General features: G+C 41.5%; 4 protein-coding genes across 8 annotated transcripts; 2 read left to right on the top strand and 2 right to left on the bottom strand.

Annotated features, from left to right (window-relative positions):
- Window positions 1–479: 479 nt before the first annotated feature.
- Window positions 480–7,979, bottom strand: LOC135494750 (5'-nucleotidase domain-containing protein 3-like). Of its 4 annotated transcripts, XM_064783013.1 has the most exons (13): window positions 7,791–7,979; window positions 7,220–7,404; window positions 6,683–6,813; window positions 6,369–6,459; window positions 6,045–6,116; window positions 5,713–5,830; window positions 5,525–5,627; window positions 5,193–5,379; window positions 4,803–4,889; window positions 4,222–4,245; window positions 2,354–2,494; window positions 2,039–2,059; window positions 480–1,640 (listed from the first exon to the last, which is right to left on the bottom strand). In XM_064783013.1, exons 1-13 carry the CDS (start codon window positions 7,972–7,974, stop codon window positions 1,371–1,373), a joined length of 1,614 nt encoding a protein of 537 aa, XP_064639083.1. In that variant the 5' UTR covers window positions 7,975–7,979; the 3' UTR covers window positions 480–1,370. The 4 variants fall into 4 exon arrangements, with proteins under 4 accessions (XP_064639083.1, XP_064639084.1, XP_064639085.1 ...); XM_064783014.1 differs by lacking the exon at window positions 2,039–2,059; XM_064783015.1 differs by lacking the exon at window positions 4,222–4,245.
- A 233-nt stretch (window positions 7,980–8,212) lies between these two features.
- LOC135494519 (emopamil-binding protein-like) lies at window positions 8,213–12,682 on the top strand. The gene is made up of 4 exons (XM_064782564.1): window positions 8,213–8,368; window positions 11,147–11,216; window positions 11,393–11,575; window positions 11,964–12,682. Exons 1-4 carry the CDS (start codon window positions 8,240–8,242, stop codon window positions 12,227–12,229), a joined length of 648 nt encoding a protein of 215 aa, XP_064638634.1. The 5' UTR covers window positions 8,213–8,239; the 3' UTR covers window positions 12,230–12,682.
- A 36-nt stretch (window positions 12,683–12,718) lies between these two features.
- On the bottom strand, window positions 12,719–17,177 carry LOC135494517 (flavin-containing monooxygenase 5-like). Of its 2 annotated transcripts, none has more exons than XM_064782562.1 (10): window positions 17,087–17,177; window positions 16,603–16,772; window positions 16,271–16,420; window positions 15,681–15,807; window positions 15,235–15,405; window positions 14,957–15,065; window positions 14,560–14,709; window positions 14,049–14,234; window positions 13,690–13,823; window positions 12,719–13,401 (listed from the first exon to the last, which is right to left on the bottom strand). In XM_064782562.1, the coding sequence occupies exons 2-10, from the start codon at window positions 16,691–16,693 to the stop codon at window positions 13,215–13,217; spliced, it is 1,305 nt and encodes a 434-aa protein (XP_064638632.1). In that variant the 5' UTR covers window positions 16,694–16,772; window positions 17,087–17,177; the 3' UTR covers window positions 12,719–13,214. The 2 variants fall into 2 exon arrangements, with proteins under 2 accessions (XP_064638632.1, XP_064638631.1); XM_064782561.1 differs by having other exon boundaries at window positions 16,858–17,166.
- A 39-nt stretch (window positions 17,178–17,216) lies between these two features.
- Window positions 17,217–25,134, top strand: LOC135494518 (protein Mo25-like). The gene is made up of 8 exons (XM_064782563.1): window positions 17,217–17,267; window positions 20,567–20,747; window positions 21,058–21,222; window positions 21,509–21,627; window positions 21,975–22,143; window positions 22,282–22,407; window positions 22,701–22,844; window positions 22,971–25,134. The coding sequence occupies exons 2-8, from the start codon at window positions 20,649–20,651 to the stop codon at window positions 23,166–23,168; spliced, it is 1,020 nt and encodes a 339-aa protein (XP_064638633.1). The 5' UTR covers window positions 17,217–17,267; window positions 20,567–20,648; the 3' UTR covers window positions 23,169–25,134.
- Window positions 25,135–25,729: the final 595 nt, after the last annotated feature.

Here is a 25,729-nt window from a genome sequence, read left to right as displayed (position 1 = left end):
CTATTGTGAATGAGGAAATGCTAAGTTCAGCTGATGTGGTGTTTGTCTCTTATAATAACACAGATAAAGCATCTCTTTACGCAGAAAGAGAAACTGGCCCCTGGCTTTTGAAGTCTCTCCATGCCAATATGTTTGGCCACCAGTTTGGTTGCTTCACAAAGTATCTCGGTCTTCAGCAAGGAAGTGTCCATCTGAGGCCGTCATCCACTTGGTACGGGTCTTTTGTCTTCTCTGGCGTAGGCACCAGGGACAAGGAACCTTCGCCTTCATATCTCATTTAAGAATGAAGTAGTCAGGCTTATGGACACCAAAATGCAACAGCAGTGATTCATCCTAGAGCCTTGCCCACAATGCACTGATTACAAGCCCTGTGGTCTCACCACTATGGCACTGACCTTCTCAGCGAGCAAAGGATCAACAGGAACAAGAAAGACAGCTCTATTCACCTATTCCTCAACAAAAGAACTGTTGAACACAAATTATAAAAGACTACCAGTTTATTTCTAACAAAACATCACAAAGTATAACGAGAACCATTTGGCGGCTCCTATGCACACTATGTACACAAGACATTAATGTTACACCAGATTATCACTAAAACAGCAGCACAAAGGCCTAAGGTGAACAGATAAAGGACAAGTAGACTGCAGTCTATCTCCAGATCTGCGGCTCACACCACTGTGAGGATGAGGCACGCACCACACAAAAGTAATTGAGTCTTTGGGTTCATCAAACTCCTTGATTCTAGGACTTTGAAATCAGTAATACAAAAACTGAGCAAGTTTCTACGTCAAGTCTGGTTGTAGTGGACTGTTGTACGACCAGTTTTCCTTGGAGGGTAAGGACTGATATGGTACGGCTGCACTACTGTTGTTAGAACATGACATCTAGGCACCTGTCCCCTAACAGTTTAACAGGACAATGGAATCAGAACATTGAAGAGGGTAGTTGTCAAGTGTAAACTTACCACTATTGTCATGTAGTATGGTTTCTAAACTTGCTATTAAACAATTAAAACTCTCAAACTGAATGGTTACGGCACACCCTACAAATGCTTGCACAATCTCTATTCTTAAGCACTAGCTTGTAAGTCAGTTAATGTTTTCACAAAATTTGTATCTAAGTACAAGATATTGGACACGACAGAATGATGATATGAAGTCTATTCAAATGAAACACACCAGGTGTATATACACATGTACAGTTCCGTAAACTGAGAAGACTGATTTCTGCAAATTGAACAATACTAATTTCACCATAACGTGATTCTTGTGCATTCTTATTCTTGCTTTTTGATGACAAGAGCATGATTCTCGGCTTACACTATAGTATCTCTGGATGAGAAACCACGTCAGAACATCTTGGTGGTTCTAGTAATGGTAATTTCCAACCTCATGTGGGAGCGCTGCTCGCCGAGGATAGAACGTATGATTCAGCGAATAGTTCATTAAGTTTTCAATCGATGCCATGTAGAGATCTGCGAATCTTGACAGACGACGTGAGAAGTAGGTAGGATTGTGATATGTCCGGAACAAACTGCCAAAATATGGGTTGAAGACATTCTTGCTGGTGACTCGAAGTTCGTCCCGTTCCCGTAACCACTCAGCGATGGTTGCTTGTGATTCTGCATCTTCATGAACCTGTGATAGAAAGAAACACCAAGCTCAGAAAAAGATAATAAATCTGTCAAACTCCTCATCTCGGATGGTTGTGTTGAGGCTAAAATGGCATTAATTCTTTTATCACATCTCACTGCATTTCAAAGCAGGTGTTGAATTGTAATCTCACTCAAACTGCTCAAAGAAAATTCTTCAGTTGAAACTTTGTGCCAATGCATGCTTTCTGTCTTTCAGTAGGTGCAAAGCATAAGCATTACACAATGCAGTGCATTACAGTCCATGGTGAGGGGAGTGGGATTTCAGCTGGGTCATTAGGATAAAAAACGGCAAAGGAACATATTTTCAATGATGGTCTGATCATTCACAAGGGGTTGGGATACAGACTGAGTGTTGAAAAGCATGACGTCTGCTTGTGTTACCTTTCCTTGAAACTGGGCGACCTGAACAACGACAAAGACAAGTTTAACTTTTATCTTGGAAGCATGATAAGAAATGTAGGCCCTAATTACATGTAACACCCCCGACCACCACCAACACCAAACAGTAACCTGTGGCATTGTCTCATTGCTACCATAGCTTGGCAGCTATTGGTTGATTCCTCACACCACCCCCAAGACATGAAAGGCAAACTTTGCCACTCAAGTGACACCGAAGGCTGTCCTGATGACATTGATGGTGTAGCTAGGATTGGTGCCAATCCCAGTGAATGGAAGAACGACTATTCATATGCCTACCTGCATCTTCTCAATGAGATCCTGTAGCGCCAACAGCCACCGTATCGTCTGCTTGAAGTTGGCTGAGTTGATCACTTGAATCTCGTCCTCCAACTCAGGGATGATAGCACCAGTATGCCAGCCATGTTTCAAGTTGGGGTCCTGGGAGAAGAGAGAACAGTTCTGAGATAGGACCCCAGCAAAGAATGTAAGGCGTGCACCTGTCTGCTCGTGGGACAGAATAGGTGCATCTTTAACACAAGAAACTGTCACTCTAGCTATTTGAGATCCTACAGTTTTAAATACTCTAGCGCAAACATGTCCCTTTTTTCAATTTTCAGCCTTCTTGTAGGCTTACAAATCACCCTTATTATGATGAAATACCTTACACAATGCATCCAAGCTGGTTTATTCAATAGGGTCAAACCCTGAGAGTATGAGTATGCCACACAATAGACCTATGACAATGCAAAGGGTTCTTGTGTTAAACAAGATTGAGGCAACATGTTGTTTTCTTACAATTCTGAATTCAAATTTCTCTCAACAATGGCAGAAACAAAAGTTATGTAAATAGTCAACAAAAAATAATAAGCATGTCAGCGGAAACCCCTTTGAATGCACAATGATAGGTATCATTCTCAGAAGTAGTTAACGAATGAAGCATATTTAACAGATCAAGATATATGTACATAGGAAATGCAAGCAAGGCAACCACCCTCAGTTTCCACACATATTGTGCAGGGCATATCAAAGTATTCCACCTTGTTTATAAACCAATAAAAAGTTTGGCAAATGATGTTTTATATGTCACGTATACTACTAGTATTACTATTTACTCCCATCTCAATAATGCATCATGAGGGTTCAGGTCATTTTGACGCAGTAGTCAGCTCCCTTAGTTCTGTACGTTAAGGAAGGAGCATGCATATGACCTAGGTTCATGAGGATGATCATATCATATCAAAGGAATTATGTTATATGTTACATGAACATTCTCTCTCTCTCTACAAAGCAGGGGGCCTGCCTCTAATAGGGTATATAGGTTCAGAGGGTAAAGCATACACGGGACAACGCTGCGAAACATGCCTTCTCAGGCAAAATGCAAGATGAGCCAAAACCAGCATAAAACAGTCAGGCCAGGAAACTTCAGAATCCAAGGGGATTCCTCCTTTTTTTTAAATTGTAAAACACGGCCCTGGGGGTCACTACCATAGAGAGGGATATGCACATCTGTGTCCCAGCAAAAAGCCGGCAAAGGGTGGTTATTTCTATCAAAGCAGCAAGCCTTACGGGAGGTCTTTAGCCCCCTACAGTGTAGCTTGGCCTTCAAAAGCCTATGGAATTACTAAAGCAATCTTCTGCTGCATTAAGCTTTTCTAAAAGCACAACAATGGCAGTGGCACCCAGGAATAGCGTGGTAAGCCCCGAATCTGAACGAAAACTGAGGACAAGGACACAGATGTGCATTACCCCATTCTTCAGGAGTGACCTTCCCCCAGGAACATGGGCCTCAACTCAAGGGGTTTTCCGCTGACAACAGCCTATTTGAAACAACCAGTGTGCAAATTCTAGCAAAGCTCTGATGGGTCACAGCATCATCCATCCTGATGAAAGAACTTTTGATGCCTGCTAAAGACATAATGGAGCATGGTAGCCATTCAGAAGCCCCATGAAATTTCCTAGCCTGATATTTGTAAGTCAGTACATGTAGGACTGGGGGACATTTTCACACACAAGATTGGTTATCTTTCTAAGTTGAGTTTTCCAACAAAGATACAGTTCTAGATATCTGACCTCATGAAACACAAGTTTCTCTAATACGAAAGCAACTTTTAACTGTTTCCAACTGCCCCCAGTCCTACGTGATTCATAGCAAACTAGAGCATTACCGATTCATCATCAGGACAACCCCTCTGCAGGAAAGACAAGTCACTGTCTGATTAGTGTGGGCAAGAGTAACGTGGGGCATGATGCAATGGGAAATGCAGTGGAAGAGCATCCAACTTGTTATCAGAAGGTTGTGAGGCTGGACCAGTGCCACTGGATACTTAAACCGATCTGAAATGGCCAAGTACAGCACAGTACCATGCTCTTTGGTTTCTACAGAAAAGGTTCTGGATAACGCTCGGAATGAAATAAAAGTGCTTTGAGACAGTACTCGTACACTATAAAGCCTCATCTAAGAACTTACCTTTTCTACATTTTATTTCATTAGTAATTAATCAAAAGGAAACTCTGGGTAAACAATTTCAACTGATAGTTGCAGAAATGTCGATTCAAGGCTCCACTTTTAATCTCATGTGAACTTGTTATCATCTTGAAGTGCCTGTTTGAGTCGAGGGGAATTGAAAAATAAATTTTGGGGAGAAAATAAGAGAATGTCAAACTGCATGACTTGAAAAATACTTGTTCGCATGCTAAACTTCCTAAGGTGGAAGAGCCAGTGTACCGGTATTCTATAAAGACTCACCGCTAAGTCACTGTAGACATGGTCACCAAAATATAGCACCTTTGATCCAAACCAGTTTGTAAGTTCTCGGAAGTGTGCCAGGTTGCCCTAAATATGGAAAATAGTTATTTCAAACATCTTAGTTCACAAGTTTACGGGGAGAAAGAGATTCGCCTACTGTGACTGCATGAAGATTTATTTATTTGTGCGTTTGGATCCCTCCTTCAAAGGGACAATGCTGTTACTGCTTTAGACGTGACCAAGTAATGGAGTATGGCCAGCACTACTGATCGTAATATCAGGTTGAGTCCCAAAGAGACATAATCTGACTTAGCACAGCTGTCCAGTTTAAAGGTCCTCTATAACTAGTGCCTTGTTTCATCCAAGTCTAAAAGACTCTAAAACACTCACCTCTGTATAAATGAATCCTTTCTCAAACGACATGACCCGTCCAAATGTCCTTGTTCCTAGATTTCTGTCGTAAACTCTAAAGGGTCTCTGTGACTCGTTGAAGAACTTTGGCTTCCTAGCGCTTGTGATTATCACATCAAAATATTCGGTCCATTCTGAGCCCATGATGAAACTCATACCACGATCACTGGAAACAGAGAGGAGAGACATTATGCAAGAGATGATACCTCAAATGGATACTGTGCTTTTCAAGAAAAGACGGGACAGAACCACTACTTTTTGTAAAAGTCATCAAGCAGCATCACAAGATATTTCCACAGCTTTGTACTTACACAAATGAGAAAGGACTGTTTGTGATGAGGAAGAGCTTTCGCTTGGCAGCTGATAATCTCTTGATTAAATCCGACACACCGCTACCGAATCCCAGGTAGTAATCTGAAAATAAAACAGTTTTAGATCATTGTGATTCAAATATGAATTTGACATCCTTGCAAACTTATCATACATGTAGAACACTCACCTAAATCTCCCATGACTTGCTGATGTAAAGTTCCTGATGTATGTAGACCTTGTACCGCATTCCGCACGTCATGGAACACATACTCCGAGTCGTATGGGATATTGTTTTGGATAAAATACTGGAAGAAGAAATGAATTTGTTATTTATCAATGACGCAGACAATCCAACTGCTTGTCCAGTGTAAGATAGGTGGTATCCAGGCCGAAAAAGGAGGGCTTGTACTGGGAATCATTCAACTACACTTACCCCTCCCCACAAAACAGTCTTCACAACTTGAATCAAATATCAGAAATTATCAAAGACATTAGGTTCAAACTTGTGGTGGCGCTCACCTCAATCACATTGGCCAGTAAAGTCATCTCTGGTATTGCAAATAAGTCCATCAGCTGATGCATGTGCTTGCCCTGAAAATCACACACAGAACAAGATGATTACTATAACCAAGTATGTATAAAGACCACCAAGTACGGGAGAAAGAATGACTTTTCATTTTTGTCTGAGTTTTGTTGTAATTTTTGCAGTCATGACGTCATGACCACTGAATACTAGAAATCTGTCACACATCAGACACTATCGAGAAGATCTGGGATATACGTAATCATGGAGATAGAATCATTGCATAGCACAGAACCTATCTCCTAGTTTTCCCTACTTACAGTGCCATGGAAGGAGTTCATGTTTTCAACAGGGACATGTGTGCCTTCGTAGAGAGAGATCACTTCATCCATTGACAGTGATGTCAGCCCTCTGAAAGGTTGAAGCAATAAGCTTCGTTTAATAAGAAATACCAACACAAGGAGTCCAATACTGAAACTAAAGGTGGTTGTGACTAAGTAAGTAGAAGACTGATTGTCAACGTTGTCTTGTCATCCCCACATTCTCGGTGCGGAGTCCAGGTCAAATGTTCAAAGTCCACAATAGGTAACCACCAGTCCCTACTCGATCCGGGCTGCAGCTAAACTTTGCTCACCTGTACACTGTTCCAGGCTGAATATTGTGGAATGCATCTATTTTCATCAAGAGACCTTTCTGCACATCATAATGAAGACCCCTCACAGCAAAGTCAGGGTTGTACTTCAACAATTTGATGTTGTCTGGGTACTGAAAAATGAAATTTTGAAAATGAAAGAAATGGACACTTCCGTGATTCAGTCTTTTAGTTTTAAAGCCAAGGAGTTGGCTTTAGAGAAAGGATGAATATCAATGTAAGGCTGTCCTATAAGAGAGGTTTTAGACATGGACTTTTTAAACAAGTTTCGATCAGAACCTAGATACCTACTAAGACCTGGGACATGACCCAGTAGATAAGCATGTACACTATTTCCAATATGGAGATGTAGGGCCTGTGTCATCTGTCAGGGTCACACTCTATATCAAGGAACCTGATTCTGATCCTAAGTTGGTGTTTTTCATTAAATTTAACCACTATAATCAGGACATCTCTCTACTGATAAAGATCATTGGTAGATAGGACACCCCTCTATCATGTCTATTAAGAACAACTAACCTTATGTAGTTGGACCAAGGCCTCTCTACCAAGTTCATAGATCAAATCGTGGAGTTCCCGTTTATATGTTGCAAGGGTGTAGTCATAATCAAAGCCGTACACATCAATGTCGGCCAGTTTGGTTTCATTATTGGCAAACACTGCATCTGCTTGGATATCTGGGATGGGGTTGTGACTTACAGCAGCTAAAAATGAAACAGAAAATGTCCTTTATCCAGGGACTGATGTATTGTAACCACTTGAAAGCGTATCGTGGCATTCCTAATGAATTTGTCAGGTCATGAGCAAGGGTGCTGCAGCAAGGCATTGATAGATTGTGGCCTTTGAGGCTATGTACAATGTGTAACAAAGTGCCGCTACACTGCCCACTCGCACGGATGACGTGTAGGCCTACTGCCAACCCCAGTGTGAGACGAGCGTGGAAGCTGATGATCTGACAATGAGTAAAGCTTAAGAGTGAATATTCAAGATGATTAATGTCACAAATGTATGAAAATGCCTGAGAGGGCTTTGGCCATTCGCATTCAATCATTGAGTGAGTGCAGTGAGTTTCTCATTCTGTGATTCTCACCCTCAACAGAGTCCTTGACTTTTTGATATTCCTCCCATAGATTTACTTTGGGGGAACCTTTGGTACTGTTCCAGGGTTGACTAGAATGACAGGCACGGGATAGCAACGACTTTCTGGTGAATGCACGGACTCCTTGCAAGCGATTTCTGCAAGAGTAGCAGAGACGAAAACAAGACGCCATCATGCCATTTTTTTGTTGACAAAATATGCAGAGTTACATCAAACTGTAGTTTCGTAAACCAACAAAATACCAAAAATACAATTTTAAATCAAGAAAGTGATAAAACATGTTGTTCTTAACCTTACTATGGCATGTTTGTATGACTCATATTCTATAGTTGCTTACATATTGTGTAATCATCATTTCTTTCCTAAAGGCATCGTTTGTTGAGAATCATTGCTACAAAAACAAAATGGCGGGAGGTATAGATGTAGTTGGAATTATTTCCATGTTTGTGACGGCAGTTTATGCCGTTGGCAGCTTTATTCTGGCCTGTTACCTGGGCAGAAAGTTGGCAAAAGTTGAGAAGTGGGTGTTGTCGTGGTTGATATTCGACGCCTTCATCCATTTCACCTTGGTAAGAGGATAAAACCGACGCCGAATTTCAGTTGTTTGCAAATTTTGTTGTGTCGCTTATGCCAATGTACATAGACATGTACTGTAATGTACGTAATGTACTCGATTTACCGTATTTACTGCCAAACCATAATGGATAGTTTTTGATCGAATATTGTAAAGAATGTCAAATGGTTTTGATAGAATGAAATGTTTCATCTTTGAATTCATTCTCTTTGGTGTCAGATTCAAACCTTCAAGATTGCTAGGGGGTTACCACTCGACTCGAGGGTATCCAGTCAGAACGGCCCCTGGTCAAAACGGCCTCGCTTTAAATAGAGTCAAAACGGCCCCGAGCCAAAACGGCCCCGGGTCAAAACGGCCCTGGGTCAAAACGGCCCTTGGTAGTTTAGTGGTAGTAACCTATCTGAACTAGATAACTTTTTTTACTGCGTGCGTGTAACCAGTGGTAACGAGATAAGAAAGCAGATGTTATGCACTTTTAAAACTTAGAAGTTGCGTTATCTGTTTTTTGGCCTGTTCGCCCATATTATTGTTATTATTATTAATCTTCTCTACATTATTCTCTATATGTAGGGCTAATGTAGGTCTACACCATCGAACTTTATTCAGGTCCGTGATCACACAGAAAAATTTAAGATCATTAATCAAGCAAGGGGAATTAATCAAGGCTACTTTTCGTGATATTTGCTGAGGTTCCTTTTACCATTAACTTCTAGACATCTATTTTGTTCAATAATTTTACATCTGACCAAATACATATAGAGTGGAGAGGGATCGCACTGTCTCTTTAATCTTGTGACTGAGCTCATTGTGAACAGTGATCACATGCCAAAGGTGATGCGAATTCACTGTCTCTTTGATATTGCGGCTAATTAGAGCTAATTGCGAACACTAATCACATGCCAAAGGTGATGCGAATTCACTGTCTCTTTGATCTTGCGGCTAATTAGAGTACATTGATGGTACATTCAAGGTCGTCAAGGAGCCCTTCACACAACTGCTCAGCGTCCATGCTTTTGTTCGACAAGGTGACGACATGAAACAAGTCCCGCTTATGTTCGTCTTGATGTCAGGAAAACGAAAGAAGGACTACCGAAAAGTGTTGAAGTCAATCAAGCGCCTGACACCAGATCGTTCCCTCAAGAAAATCGTCATTGACTTCGAGAGCGCGATGTGGAGAGCCATACCAACAGTGCTACCCGAGGTCAAGATACGAGGTTGTTCGTTCCACTGGGCCCAATGCATCTGGCGCAAGATTCAAGAGATCGGTCTGGCACCCGCATACCTCCACGATGACGTCACGCACCAACTCTGCAAAGAACTACTCGCTTTGCCTTACCTCCCACACGAACACATTCGCCAACTCTTTGAAAAGCTTGCAAAACGTGCAACAACAGAAACCCTGGCGACGCTCGCGGACTACATTCGTAGAAACTGGATTGAGACGACACAATGGACCCCTAAAACGTGGAGTGTCTTCAACCAACCCGTTCGCACTAACAACGTCCAAGTCCGTCTTGTGCGTGCCGCCAAACTGAAACGTAGGCAACGAGCCCAATACCGCCAAATCGAGGGAAAACTCTTCGCAGTTTGGGAGGATTACATCAAAGGAAAGAAGAACGCCCGACAGCTGCTCCGTACGTGTTCACATCTCGTTGCCCCAAGTACGTAAAACGGTCAAATGGAATGTGCTTTGAACTTTTTCATGCGCTTGCTCTAGACTCTGTCGTCTAAGTCATGGAATGATGGTTACATTTTGGTAATAAAAACATATTGTTTTAAGATAACAAGTGCATATGAACAAGTGTGATATGGTTTTATTCTCTGCCTGTATTTTATATGTTTTGATTTGATTTGATGAACTGTAACAGTGACAACTGCATGTAAATGTTATCATTACCGGTATAATTGATAATAAACTACTAAGTATGAGTTAAAACGAAACAGGTATTCCGTATTGATTTGTCTTCAATTTGACTATGAATGATGATGCAATTCATGACTGCATGCCGACTAACTGGCGGTTCATATAGATCCTAAAGTCTTCTCATTTCTTTCTCATTTAGAAGTATGGATATACGACGGTTGATCGGCATGCATGGCTGTGGCCCAGACAAAAAGCCCCTCGATCTACTAAGTACTTCTGAATAAACATTGCCAAGCATGCAAACAGTACTAAGAATGAATAAATATCCCTAAACCGCCTCAACTATACACTCAACTATACCCGCCCACTTCACACGATACCCTACACTCTCCGCCGCTATAGGTGCCCATTTGACCCAGGGCCGTTTTGACCCGGGGCCGTTTTGACTCTATTAAAGCGGGGGCCGTTTTGACCAGGGGCCGTTCTGACTGGTAAGCGACTCGGGCTCCTCCTCAGGGAATGTGCTTTCACGGTATCCAGTGAAAACGTCCCCATGCCAAAACGCCTCACTTTCATGTTTCAAGGTACTAAAGCGTCCTCGTGTCAAAAACGTCCTCGCTTTCAATTCAAAGTGGCTTGGCATTGGGGGCTTGGGCTTTGCCTGGGGTAATCGCCATAAGCTCTGTTTTGGATAGGGGACGTTTTGGTCCGAGGACGTTTTCCCGTACCCGGGGACGTTTTGGAGTGGGGACGTTTTAACTGGTAAGTGCTTTCACAATCACGCTCTGGATCCTAGACATGCCCTGTATCCCTCTCGACACTCGAACACTGACGGCGATTCCTCAGATCTATTCTACATTCACCCAGCAACACATCAACACAAAAAAATATTAAACATTCTTTTTCTAGGAAGGCCCATTTGTTGTCTTATCATTGAGAGGAACAGTGAACGAGTCTGAACACTTCACTTCTCTCTTATGTAAGTATAATCCTATCAGTCTTGTGCCAGTTTTTGACTGTTTATACAAGACCCACTATAATTAGGTCATATCAAGAGTGTGGTCTTTTAAAAAAGAATAATCTCCTAGTCCTGTTCACACAGTCTATAACATGCTCCACATAGAGGCTTTTAATATTTCTCATCTTGTGACACAGGGAAAGAGTATGGGAAGTCGGACAAACGTTGGCTCGTCTCGGACCCCACCATCGTCTCGCTGGAGATATTGACCGTTGTCATTGATGGACTCCTAGCCATTGTTCTAATCTATGCCATCGTCAAGGACAAGTTCTACAGGCACTATGTACAGATTGTGCTATGTGTATGTGAACTATATGGAGGTAAGAGTACAAGATTTACCCGCTTCAGCGAACTACTGCTTATATCATAATACTAGGTTCCCCTAGGCCTCACCAGGTGGTGAAAAAAATGCTTGAAATCAGATAAAACCTCAGATACAGTTGCAATGGTTTCAAGATTACAGGAAAAAGACATGAATTTGTGGGTGCATTGTGTACTGATAAAAGCCGGACACAGAAAGTGAAAGCTACGGTCCATCTGGTTCTGTGATAAATACATGGTAAATTCGGTCAGTTTGACCTCTGTTATCAGGACATCAATACTGCTCTATTATATTAAGGACATCATTTTTCAGTTTACGGATATCCTAATATAGATAAGGGGTACAATCACACAACTGTTGTAATCGGCAGGTCATTCTTGTTTCAGGTTGGATGACCTTCTGCCCCGAATGGCTTATCGGTAGCCCAAACCTAGTGACGGACAACCCAATGTATCTCTGGGTCTATCTAGTCTTCTTCAATGGACTCTGGGTTGTCATTCCATTCATTCTCATGTGGCAATCATGGAAGGCGTTAGAGAACATGAAGGTCGTCAAGCCGAAAGCAAAATCTTCGACGAGTCCGAACATTGCAGGATCACCAAATATGGGAGGATATAATCTGCGTTCGAGGAACAGTCGTAAAGAAGCATAATTGACTTTGATTCTAATTCATAATTGAATAGAGAGGTTTGGCAAAATCAAGTAGGTCAGGATGGTGCATAACCTCTATTTTGTAAGAAAACAGCACCTTTTAGTTTAAGTTTGTACTAGAGTTCTTGTACAGGTGGTCAGATCTCTGAAGTTGCTCATCAATACTACAGAAGGAAATCAGATTCTTTTACAAATCATATATCTTGTTAATTTCTCGTATAATTTCGGGTAATCTTACCTGGAAGCTGATCTTTGAGCCAATTATTTTGGTTCCGCAGTGACTTACACATTAGCCGCCATACTTATACAACATCTTCTCTGTTATGCTCGTCACTTATTCAAGAAAATCACTGCATAATACTGAGCTTTATCATCAGTATAGATTTATCATTTTAATCATATCCGAAAAGTGCAGAGTGTTTTACAAATTTACTCAAAATAGTAGTTTTAGCTTAGAATATTAGTTAATCTTGATTGTATTTTATGGAATGTTTTTGATAGAAGGGATATAAACTGAATTTTGATTATCCATTTTCTTGTCTATTTATTTTTCTTGTGCTGTATCCTGTCAGTGTCTTCAAACGAGTTGTTCCATGGGAATTAAACTTTGAAAGCTCTCAAATCTTGGTTGTCAAGGAGTGCTGTCTCTCTCTCTACATCATGTGAGGAAGTAGAAATAAGACACACAAAGATAACAGATGACAGATGCCAATGCCAATGCCAAACTTGGCCATTTAATCATCTTTTGAATTCCTGAACAGAAATAAAATCAAATAGAAATGTCCAATAATGGATATCATGGCGTAACTGACGTATCCAACCACCTCTAACCTCTGTGTGGTGTAGCGAATTGAAGTCTTTGATACACTCGCTACAGCTGACCTCCAATTAGTCTTGATGACTTTGAAATAACTCCGACTCTGCAACCAGGTATAGAGCACCATGCCTCGTATCAGGCCTATCTAGATGACCAGGATAGTCTCGATCTAGAACATGTCTTGTAACATTGACAAGAGATAGAACAGTAGTACCCCGAGTAGGAAAAGCGTAAAACAGACGGAATAATGCACAAGTCCAGTCACAGGCACGTTCGAGATCGTCTCGCTGGCTTTCTCCCATTTCTCTGGTCCCTGAAGTCTCCACTGGGATGCGCCACATGTACTGAAGAGTAACCTGAAACGTGGAAGGAATGATCTTTGAACAACAGATATGCATGGATAGTGATGTCGACATGAGGTCATCATCAGGACCACAACGTCATGTTACATAGTGCAGACAGAAATCTGAACGAAAGGAGTATTTACCATTGTCTTAAAGCTGACAGTAAAAGTAAAACATCAATTGGCAGGATAATCTTAGACTATGCTTAAATTATAAGTTTTGGAGTTGCGGCTTCAGCTCAGGTTTATTGAAGCATATCTTGCTTTATAGGTACAGGCCTTGCATTTCAACCATACTCACTTCCACGCCAAAAGGGGGTGATCTAGAATATTTGGTTTTGCCCCAAAGAATTCAGCTATCTCATCGCAGTAAGGTATTGGGTCTCTCTGGATGGTATGGCGTGCTGACTTGAAGTATCGTTTTGATACTTCTTGCTGGAATAGAACAAAATTCACAAGAAATTTGAATTATTCTTTTTGATGGTGTGATTTTATTGCCAGTGCTATTTTGTTGGTCAGTGGCCAATACAATTGCTTGTTGAGTTGGATTTGCATATGCACAGGTTAATGTCACATCCATAGCTGGGAGCAATACTAAAGGTCTCTTGTCTGGAGTTGAATCCACGACCTTCAGGTTACTAACTTCTCCCTTTAACTCACCAATTCTGAATCAATATTTTCCTCCATTTCCTTTTTCGATGGCAACTTGATCTTTCCGCGGCATAACTCGACGAACCATCTCGCCTGGATCTCAGACATGGCAAGAATACCCCCGGACGCTGGCTGGACAAACCCAATGAACGCCAAACTTGATCCTATCTCTGGTGAGAAGACATTCTTGAAGAGCTGCAAACACAAATATATTTCAATTATTTTTGGACCTTTTCTGTATTTGGCCTGTTATGTCTGTGTTTCTGTGGACTGCGGTGTAACGCCTTCCGTCCCTGCAGAGGAAGGTTTAACAACAACAGGTTTCACATTCACCACCTGTGTGAAATCTTGTTTGTCCTGACACAGGCTCTAAAGGAATCTCTATTGGATCAGTCAATCCAAAGTGCAGTGTCTTACCCAAGGTAACAAGCAATAGGTCTTCTTCTTGCAAGTTTGATTTCCCCAAAGACTAAAGGACAAGAGACTTAAGTTACAAGTAGCATGGAGAACTTAAACCTACCCTTATCGTGTTAGTCACATTGTCTAAGACATGTTGTCTGACATCACCCTCAAGATAGGGCAGGTCTATCTTGTAACCCGTGCAGAGAATGACATCGTCTGCCTGAACTTCCTCTCCATTCGTGAATACCACACTGTTTTCTTTGAACTCCTGAAATACATATAATACAAGCAAACAAGCGTTAATGAAGAGATGGCAACATTCTTTGAGATTTTGATATTAGTACAGTGATCAAATTGATCACGGACATACAGGTCTGTGATCTGATCTATTGATAGCAGAGGTTGCTAGTTGAGATCGTGACATTGTCCTGTTCTGAAGGAGACACCATAGTTTGCCAACTCCTCCCACAAGCAAAGACCACAGCCTAAAAACAGTTAGTAATCTGAGGACTTACTTTGATATTTGACTTGACTGCAATGTTGCCCCTCTGTATATGATGTACTAAGGTGGGACTGACTGTAGGCTGCGTCTGAAGGGCCTTCATCTTTGGATTGAGCTTCCACCTAGAAAAAGGGACCAGAAGTCAAAGGACAGGACTGGTTGTATATGAAGAGTTGGACCTGACAGCCTATATGCCTATAGGATTGGATGCGATTCTGTATTCGAATCAAGACTGTTTTGGAAATGGACATCGTCCTGGGCCTTTTTAAAGTCTTTTTCATTCCAACTCACTTGTTTGGGTGTCCAAGAGTGAGAGACAGTACTGTCTCATAAACCATGTTCAGGATCTGCCATGGCAACTTCATCAAGACACGGCAGGCGTAGTGGTCCACTGGTCGTCCAAATATATAATTGGGGGCGACCCAGGCACCGCATCTTGTACTGAGGTAAACCTTTGGACATCTGGAAGAGTAAATATGTACAGATATGGTATAAGCGGATACAATACAAAAATGTGTTGTTTGTTTACTTATTTGAAGGACATGGGAATCAAGTGAAGTGACTTACCCATGGTTACAAGCAAGGAGGTCACTGAGGAGATTCAGTCAGATCAGGAGTCCCACATTGTGCAAAGCAGGGAATATTCGCAGTCATTTATTGAAATTGCAACTTTGGCATACGTTTTATCAAGATGATGGGGGGGGGCTTCAGTTCTAAAATAAACAAAACTTGGGTACCTTCCTTCCTCCACCGCATTTACCGCCACATCGACTGCACTGTTGCCAATGCCAACGACAATAACTTTCTTTCCCATGATGCCATTGGTTGTCGCATGTTTGTATTTTACACTGTGGGTGATGTTTCCTGGAATGGACAGAAATATATCATTCCTTAAACTTGAACTTGACATTGGACGGCACCGAAGTCTCACTCGACTCGAAAAGAACCTAGCAGAGTCCAATCATGCCAATCATTATCAAGGGTCTTATGAGGACTCAGTCACAACCAGAAGGCTAGGAAAAGATCACTTTAAGGTATGAAGTGCTAACATTAAAAACCTAACAAACAATCAATGACTAATGTGTAGAGTGGTAATACAAGTCATCTGAATTACAATAAACAGCCACAACCTTCAATCTTAGTGAGTTTTTGTCTAAGGTCAGAGTACCAGTGAACAATGACTTTGTCCCCTAGTCCAAATGACAGGTCAAATAAAGTGCTGTTTTACCTTGATAAGGCCCAGAACACCTGGGTAATCTAACTGACCCAATTGTAATTGCAATTCAACTAAAGAACTAGACCAAGACTTTAGAAAATTGAGACTCACCCTTGAATATATCTTGGCCTTCAAATTTCGGTGTGCTGGGTTTGGCATGATGACCTGTTGCTATGGCAACATATTTGGCATCAATAACTTCCTCCTTTCCTAATGAGCCATCTTCATTTACTGTAGCAATTGTTAGACGCCAACTATCACCTACAAAGAGTAATTATGCATCAATTTGAAAATACAAAGCTTAGAATTGTGAAAGATAGCGAAAAATAAAGGTGATGATGACAATTTGGCAGCTTTTCAACTGAGACATCTTTCAAGGTCTGATTGAACCACTGTATTTGATACTGAAAACAAAGTTCCGCCACAAGCTGATGATGCGGTACCTTTTCTTTCTAGGCTTTTCAGCATGGTATGGAAGCGGATAAGTTTGTCAATTCCAAAGTACTCTGTGTAGTCTTTGATATATTTGGCCATATCACAGTTGTGGGGGAATTCGGGGACATCATCCGGGAATGGAAAGTCAGAGAAGCAGTAGTTTTGTTTGGAGACATTGCTGGAATGGAAAAAAAACAATAAATTATCATGATAATGATGATGAAAAGAAAAAAAAATTCAGGTCCACCAATTTGACTACTCACATGTGTGTGAACTTCATGACACCATAACTATTCTCACTGTAAGACCAGAGCCCACCGACAACACCGCTCTTCTCCAGGACCATCACCTTGAAGCCAGCCTCCCTGAAGCATTTTGCAGCAGCCAAACCAGAAATGCCTGCTCCAACGATCACAACTTCTTCAGACATTGTCATTCCAGTTTGAAGCGTGGAAGACACTCTTCTACCATCAATCTAACGGACTGTTATACCTTAATCATCAGCCTATTGAGATTTGATCCAAAATTTGGACTTTGAAACCAACATGACAGTGAAAGTTCATTTCGTTTTGTTTACATTTCCCTCTTCTTCCGGTTCGCTTCCGCGTATGCGCAGTAGCACTTCGGTGACGTCACAAGGTTGCAGTCTGGCTAAGAGTCGTCAAGATTACAGGTAAAATACCATCAAATTCCTTGCTTTCTGTTAAAATTCATCAATCGATCTTTTTTTATCTAAGATTTGAATATATGTCGTTGCGATCGGTGTAGATTTTAGGTGTGTGAAAGGTGTAAGATGGTTGTAAATGAGGTGTGAACTGAGTCAGCCGTTTTCGATTCTTCTCTTGCTGTGTATTCGTAGTGCATTTGTGTACTCGTGTACAGGCACGTTTTAGAATGTCATCATCAACGCAGTCGATATCTTCTTCTTTCTCATCGATTACAACCCTGTCAGGCAATTTTTGCTGTTCTATAGAAATTTTATGAATGCTCTCTCATTATCTATGACATTTCCCCGTCAAATTTAGGGAGATTTCTGTGGAATTCGGGCTCATTTTGTGATGTGAAGTGGAGTAATATTTTGTGTTGTGTAGTTCCTGTCTTGGCCGATGTTCAGATGAGCGGCGCCACTTCAGATCTTTCCCACCCTCTTGTAAAATGCATGCCAATGAAAGGTTTCGGTAAAAGATGCATAGACCTTTTCAAGAAAACGAATCAGAGTCAAAACAAATCAAATGCGCACACTCGGAACACGTCTAGAGGCCACAGTCGACAATGTCATTAAACGGTGACCCCTTGTTCCAGGTGAAACGCATGACCGATTAGCACGCGCCCAAACAAACTTCTTCGAAAAGGTCAATTAAATGTGTCAGAGTGGTCAGAACATCACTATGTGATTGCCATCTTATCAAAACCGGGTTACCTGGGCATCACGTGACGGTGACCCGCATCATTCAGTACACAACATTACACAGTAGCAGCTGTTTTCGACTTGTGGCGTTGTGTTCCCCCGAGCTCTCAGTCTCCTGGTGAAATTGGTATCAAGTAAATAGATACTGAAAAGCCTGCGTAGTACGATATACAATTTATTGTAACATACTTGTCCTGATTCATTATAATTTTGTTATAAAATAAAATTGATATCATGCAGCTGTTTGTTGCTGGGCCATAGATGCAAACTGATATACGAGTCAAACGCTTCTTATTGATTTCAATAATGACCTACACTATGTTCAAGTACGAGTATCGGTTTTGTCATCTCATTTAGAATACCTGATACATGTATGATGAGACAATGTCCATACTGAATGTCAACTGAACATACCAATCAGTCTTAGTAAGATTTAAGAACCTTCAAGTATATCATTTCTCAGAAAAATCAATTGATCATATACTTGGATGTCACGCGTGCATGTAGTCATAATCATTAATGCCACAAATGCTGTTTTTATATGTAGGCCTACAAATAGTACATGAAGATAATACTTTCATTGACTCACATTCTGTTGTTAACTTTGGGAGGTTCCTTCTGCCACATGGCCGACCATTGTACATAGTCTGTACACATTGGCTTTACGCCCGAACTTGGTTCATTCATCAGTAATGTACTTAGTACAATCTGGTATGTACAAGCTGTGTGAGTGACAGTGCCACAGGCTTACTGCCCAATTGTGGATAGGTGGACACAAGAACTCGAGTAGGTATGTAAAACTTCAACCTAAGTATTACTTGACATGGAATTGTTACAAGCACTGGAGAGTGACATAAAGGATTCCTCTCTAGTCCCTATAATGTTGTTAGTTGTCTTGAAGACAGCTTCTCTTATTGTCTGCTGGCTGATATCCAGTTCACAGCGGAAGACGAGACATGTAATGTATTACACAAACCAGTGGCTAGTCGCAAGCTCGACAGACATATCAATAATTAGACCATCATTACATGTAGAACACTAGGATCAGTGCCAAAGAACAAATCTGCTGGTCAGAAATGTCCAGAGGGGCAAGTCGTGGTCATGAGGACAGACATGCAGTGCACCGAGTGAATACAGAAGAATTATGGAATGCTGGTAGCGGATACTTAGGGGTCCTTGAGGTTAAAGGTTAAGGCAAATTGGAATGAAAAAACCCGCATTATCACTTTTGTTCTTTATTGTACTAGAAATGCACAATATCTATTCTACATGCTCAATAACAAGATTTCAAAATTTCACATATATCTAGATTACATTCTCATACTACAATGATATATCTGTTTTCTATAGCTATGCCAAAGTGTTACCATGCCGCCATCCTAATACTACATGTATATGAATATGTGAAATCTGTCCAATTATCTAATCACGCACAAATTACTAATCGCCGTCTCCAGTGGGTGCCATTATTTGGCTGCAACATTATTCTGTCCAGATTCATTAGTCTGGTACAGTTCCTTGTGTAAGCCAGTTGAATGCATGAAATAAAAACATAAGTTAAAACGTAAATCATGACTGTCGGCAGTTTTAAGAGTGGTGAGTTCATAAATGTTAGTGTCTGTTCTAGGTAGTGAAGGGTCATCAACATCATTGACAGCAGACGCTCTCTTCCAACGGTGCTTTTTTTGGTCTGTGGTGCCCTCTTATCATGAGTTCAGGAGGTGTTTTAACTGCCATCACTGTCAGTGTCAGTATCATGTGTTTTTCCGCCTGTCATCCTATTCCTAGTTTAGCATGTGCACTCTCGATAAAATATAAGACATCGATTAGATGATGATGGATACATGATTGATCCTGGATACTTACTGTACTTACTTTCACTAGTTTCAGGTTTCATTTCGCGTCACAAGAGTTGCATTCTCCCCACTCATGCCATGTTTATGGTATCAAAACATTGGACTAATTCAGCACTAATTGGTTCATCTTCTGAGATTATTTGTGGCATCAATTATTCACACGAAATATGTACATTGGTCGGCAATTGTGCTGATGTTGAGTCAGGAATATACATTAAATGGTAAAAGTGGTAGAGCTCTCATAAGCAGGGAAGTGTGTTTGATGTCTATTACTATGTCAGACTTGGCAGCTGCCATTTTTCAATAAAGTTGCATCCAATTCCCTTGTGGCCCCTCCCATTGCTGGTGTATGCATATTCATACTCCTCCAGATGTCCCTCAAACCAATCTCTTGTGGCGTTGCCTTCAGATGATTCGGAGTTCTGCCATGTGCTTGTCTCCTTCAGCACTCGCTTGATGAGCTGTGCTCAGACTGTCTGTCATTATCAGACATTTCAAAGTGGAACATACGAAAGTGCACAAGGCACTTCTCTTGGGGTTTCTCAGGCTACATGTGGTTGTTCAAAGCCTAGGCAGTTTGTGGAGGTTGTAGAATGGTCAGACTGTTTCAGAGTGGACATGTAAGAAGATGAGTTCAGTCATTTTATGATGAGTACATAACATGTCATGGCACTTCGAGTAATCATTGTCTGGTCTTTATTCTTACAGATAACTTCAAGTGACAGACGAGTAGCGAGTAGTCCATTTCGTTGATCTCGTGACCTTTGGAGGTCATCCTAAAACGTCCAGAATGCCGCTGTTCGGCCAGAAGAAGTCCCCTGTGGATATGGTCAGGGGACTCATGGAGGCCCTCAAACAGTTGGATGCTCCAGGAAGGAAATCTGAAAAGGTGTGTGCGCAGGTCAGGAAACTGAAAAGTAGTGTTGTGTATCAAGCTGCAATGAACATGTACACGTAGTTGCCAGCCTGAGACATTGTGAATGTGCTAATGCTGGCAGATATCTTTCCTCTGTACATAAATATAATGATACTTCGTGCGGTATTCAGAGATGATCTCCGCTCAAAGAGTCAAAGCACTTTGCAGATTAATGATCGAAGACCCTCCTAAAAAGATGGGTTTCAGGAGGGCCTAAGCTTGAAGGTTGTCAGTCCCTTAACTCTGTATGTTTAGTTACAATTCTTTGCTCCTGTCTCCTCAGGCTCAAGAGGAGGTGGCACGGTATCTCACCCAGATGAAGAACGTCCTGTACGGTAGTGGAGACCAGGAGCCTCAGGTTGAGCCCAAGGCACAACTCTGCATGGAGATGTGCAATTCAGACCTGTTCTTTCATCTTATACAGAAGCTGCCAAAAATAGATTTTGAGGTATGTAGAGTAAAAATTGGAAAACTGGATTTCGCCACGGGCTTATTTTTTGAAAGTGCATTGATTTCAATTTGACTTCCGGTGGCGAGTGACTGGGCTAGAATCGAAGTGATGCAGACTACCATGATGGGTAGCCTGAAATTGTGTGTTCATTCTACGTGTATCTCCAAGTAAGACTTTAAATCTTGAAAAACACGTTATTCTAAGATTAAGAAAGACTGTGACGCGAAGCCCTTCGTTCTCAAAGTTCTTCTAATTTGTAATCATTTGTAACTTTTCCATTCAGAGTAAGAAGGACATTGTCCAAATCTTCACGAATGTCCTCCGACGACAGATAGGGACAAGGTATCCTTCAGTTGAATATGTGTGTACAAAGGATGAAATTTTGTTCCTGTTATTGAAGGGGTAAGTCAGTTTGACCTTGCTTCGTACCGTAATAAACCATAGAGAGAGAACCAAAAGGCTCGATCATAATTAGAGTTACATAAGTTTTGCAAAAATTCTTTCTGAAGACTCGAATGATACCGAATTTTCAAGAAATGAACATTTTACTCCAAAAACTTTGCATTTGTCCTTCATAACATGTCAAAGTTTATATTCGGTAAAAGTGGTATGAGATGACAAACTCAGGGTTGGCAGATCTTGTAGGATATTTAGAGTATTATCTTGTAAGGCCATCCGAGGCTGCCCTTATGCATACTTCACTGACCCTTACCTCCAAGTGCCAAACAGTCTCAACATCTCCGTTCCAGGTATGATAAGCAAGAGATCGCCCTGACCTGCGGTATGATGTTACGGGAATGCTGTCGGCACGAAGCTCTTGCTAAAGTGATTCTCAATTCAAAAGACTTCTACCTATTCTTCAGTTACGTGGAGACGTCGACATTTGATATTGCATCGGACGCTTTCATAACTTTCAAGGTAATTTCATGCCCAAGTTAGAGAAGATATGAAACGAAGTGGTTTTGCAAACTTCGATGCTTCAAACTTTAAAGTGGCCAACTCTGAGTCTGAGACTATAAAAAGATCGATTTTAAGGTGTCCTCTGGCTCTTTTCAGGATCTGCTCACTAGGCACAAGATCACTTGTGCAGAATTCCTCGACAAAAATTATGACCAAGTGTTTGAAAACTATGGGAAGATGTTGAACTCTGAAAACTACGTGACAAGGCGGCAGGCTCTAAAGGTAAGACGATAATTTGGGTTATCACATGAAGAGCAATGGTCTCTACACTCTAAGCACAGTTGTGAGCGTACCTTTTCTCGAATTTGAACACAAAAGTGTTAACCTTGTCAGTATGGACATTTCTATGATTTTTGTCAGTTCGTGTGCAGCAAAACAAATACGATTTTCTTTATTAGTGATTTTATTGTTTACCATGTGGCAGAAATCTACAGGCAGGTATACATATAATTGGTTACACTTATATTTACAAGGTGGCAGCACCTGTCATTAAACTTTCATTGCTTGTTTTGCAGCTACTGGGTGAGCTGCTTCTCGATCGGCACAACTTCACGACGATGACCAAATACATCTCAAATCAAGATAACTTGAAGTTAATGATGAACCTGTTAAAGGACAAGAGTAGGAACATCCAGTTTGAGGCGTTCCACGTCTTCAAGGTACGTACTGTTGACCCAGACTCAGCCCAAAACACCTACGGCTACACTCAAGCTGAAAAGTTCATTTCCTGACCTTGAATTGACAGATATGGCTTGCCTTTTATATCTTTCTTCTCTGTTTTCCAGGTATTCGTCGCCAACCCACACAAAACATTTCCAATTCTGAAAATCCTGATCCAAAATCGTGAAAAACTCGTTGAATTCCTGCGGAATTTCCACACAGATCGATCAGATGATGAACAATTTAATGACGAAAAAACTTATTTAATCAAACAAATCAAGGAATTACAATATCCACCTGGTCAGCCTGTGGCCGCTCAGTAACGGACCAATAGAGGGCGATAAAGTATAGCTCGACCTTTAGAATGAAGCGCTTGTGTCTTGAATACTGATTTCGAGTGACTTGGCTGATTCTGTGCGACCAGTTCAGAATGCAAGATTCGGAAGCATGGCTGAGTATTTAGTTTCGCCACAATTTCACATGCTTATAATGTGCAGTGCGGACTAGATCTTGTGTAGGCAGCGACGGACATGGCTGGTCCAGGATTTCAGTCGAGCGTGAGCGCAGTATGAGAGCAAATGGACTTTGGCTGATGTGCGTGCTCTAAAGATAATTGCCTCCATTCAGGGACCGTGTGGTACGGACCTGATGCCACTGAGGACAGGGGCGGGTGTTTAGGACACCAAACAGAATCATGGAGGGTGATGTGGTCTGAACATACCAAGAAGGCAGACGTACATCATACATACTAATCCAACATAACATCTATTGAACTGAAAACTATCGACTGGTGTCAGAAAAGTGAGCGGGTGTCGTTCACCATTTTATTCTATGGTAATTTGTCACATCCTGTGTGGAGTCTATCACCAACTGCATTTCTCGTGTGTGTCTGAGGGAGCCATTGCCAAGTGTAGCTTCGTGGTAAACTCATTGAAGCAAGATAAGTGATGATGTCAAATTGGTCAAGTCTGTTATGTTGTTCAATGCACTGTCAAGACTGCTTTTGGTGAGACGTCAGAAAGACACTGTTTCGAAACAATGTACTGGATTATCTGTCTATTGTTGACGGCCCAGTTATCTAAGGTATAGCCGTATGAGGCAACCACAGACATGTATCATATTTTGTATTTGTTCAATGACTACTAAATCTGTAAATATTCTGTTCGTTGTAATGTATGTATTGTTCATTCGTTCGGTGATTCAATTTTCTGAAGGGGTCAAGTAAAATGTTGATAAGTTAGAAGATTTCTGATTGGTCGCATGATACTTTGCTTAGCCCAATCAGAAAGCTTGTTACATGAGTGGATTTATCTCTCGTTCGACTGATGCAGTATGTGACGTAAAAAAGTATTTTGAAAAACTGAACAGACCTCTTCTTATTTGAAAATAACATGACAAAACAACGTCGTGTTGTCAGAGGCGCTGAGCCACAAAAGTAAGGTGCCATATGTTGACCTGTGCAGTCTCTCAAACATGTTAACATTTCCTGCAGGTCCCCCGACAACCCTTCCCCATAGCATCGGGGCCAGACCGGGTCATATGTCTGCAAACCTTTAGCAAAGGTTCACCATTTGCATTGGTCCACCTTGGGAGAGAGAATGGTTTCTGTATAAATATGTTAGGTTGACCTCTCAGTCTCACTGCCCTGTTTGCAGCAGTTATTTCTGTGCGTGCTTATTAGCTGATGCGTTTCGGGTGAAACTCGAAGCTCCATCTGAAGGTTGAAGAGCACATTGCTTCAGAAAAAGCTGTGTGGTGATCCGTGTGTGCTAAGTCTGATGTAAACCAGGCAGTGAGATTGAAGGGTGCTGCTTTATTGAGCTTTCATCGTGAATCTGTTATTGAATGCCATATAACTGTAGACATCATATGTAGCATAGAAAATCCAGAATTTCAATCAAGCCAGGACGTAAGTAAGAAAACTTTCTGTTAAACAGCACAGGGAAAGTGTGTTATAAAATCTATGACATACATGTTAGGATAATAGCCACAGTCTTAGGAAATAACCTCTGTGAGTTGTTCAGCGTTGTGTTCGAAGCAGTCTTTGTCATGAGTCTTCTGAGGACAAAGTCACAACCCAATAGAGTTGTGGCGTTGTCCTCAGAAGACTGATTTGCTGCGACAAGAATCATCTAGAACTTGGAGCTTTAGTTTGACCTACTCGCACCAGGTGTCGCTGTAGAAACTATTCCTTATCTAATTGCAATAGGACGAAAGTTCAGCTGATTACAGCCTTGTATGAATACAATTATTTGTAAATAAAACAATGTCTAATGGACATTTAATGGACACCATGTCAGACATTACATTTCCTATCCATAGAGACAGCTCAGGTCGCCTCCTAGGATGTGGCCTGTGTACGTGAGACGGCATCGAAGGTAGTCTCAATCTGACCACAGAGAAAGTTCAACTAGCTGTCTTCGTAGCTTCTCTCTCACTGTGCTCTTGAAGACAGTATCAACCTAGCAAGAGAGATGGCTCAAGAAGCTTACTACCATTAGGATGGACAGCATGTCCCTGGACAGCATCAGGACCCATCTGTCTTCATAGCTTCTCTCTCACTGTGCTCTTGAAGACAGTCTCAACCTGGCAAGGAGATGAAGCTCACTACCATTAGGAGGTACAGCATGTCCCTGGACAGCATCAGGACTCATCTGTCTTCGTAGCTTCTCTCTCACTGTGCTCTTGAAGACAGTCTCAACCCAGCAAGAGAGATGGCTCAAGAAGCTTACTACCATTAGGATGGACAGCATGTCCCTGGACAGCATCAGGACCCATATGTCTTCGTGGCTTCTCTCTTACTGTGCTCTTGAAGACCATCTCAACCGAGCAAGAAAGATGGCTCGAGAAGCTTACTACATCATGTCCCTGGACGTCATGAGCC

Source organism: Lineus longissimus, chromosome 10 (assembly GCF_910592395.1).
Source record: "Lineus longissimus chromosome 10, tnLinLong1.2, whole genome shotgun sequence".
Classification (NCBI taxonomy): domain Eukaryota; kingdom Metazoa; phylum Nemertea; class Pilidiophora; order Heteronemertea; family Lineidae; genus Lineus; species Lineus longissimus.
The sequence above is the reverse complement of the archived record's forward strand: the minus strand, read 5'-3'. Positions and strand labels throughout refer to the sequence as shown.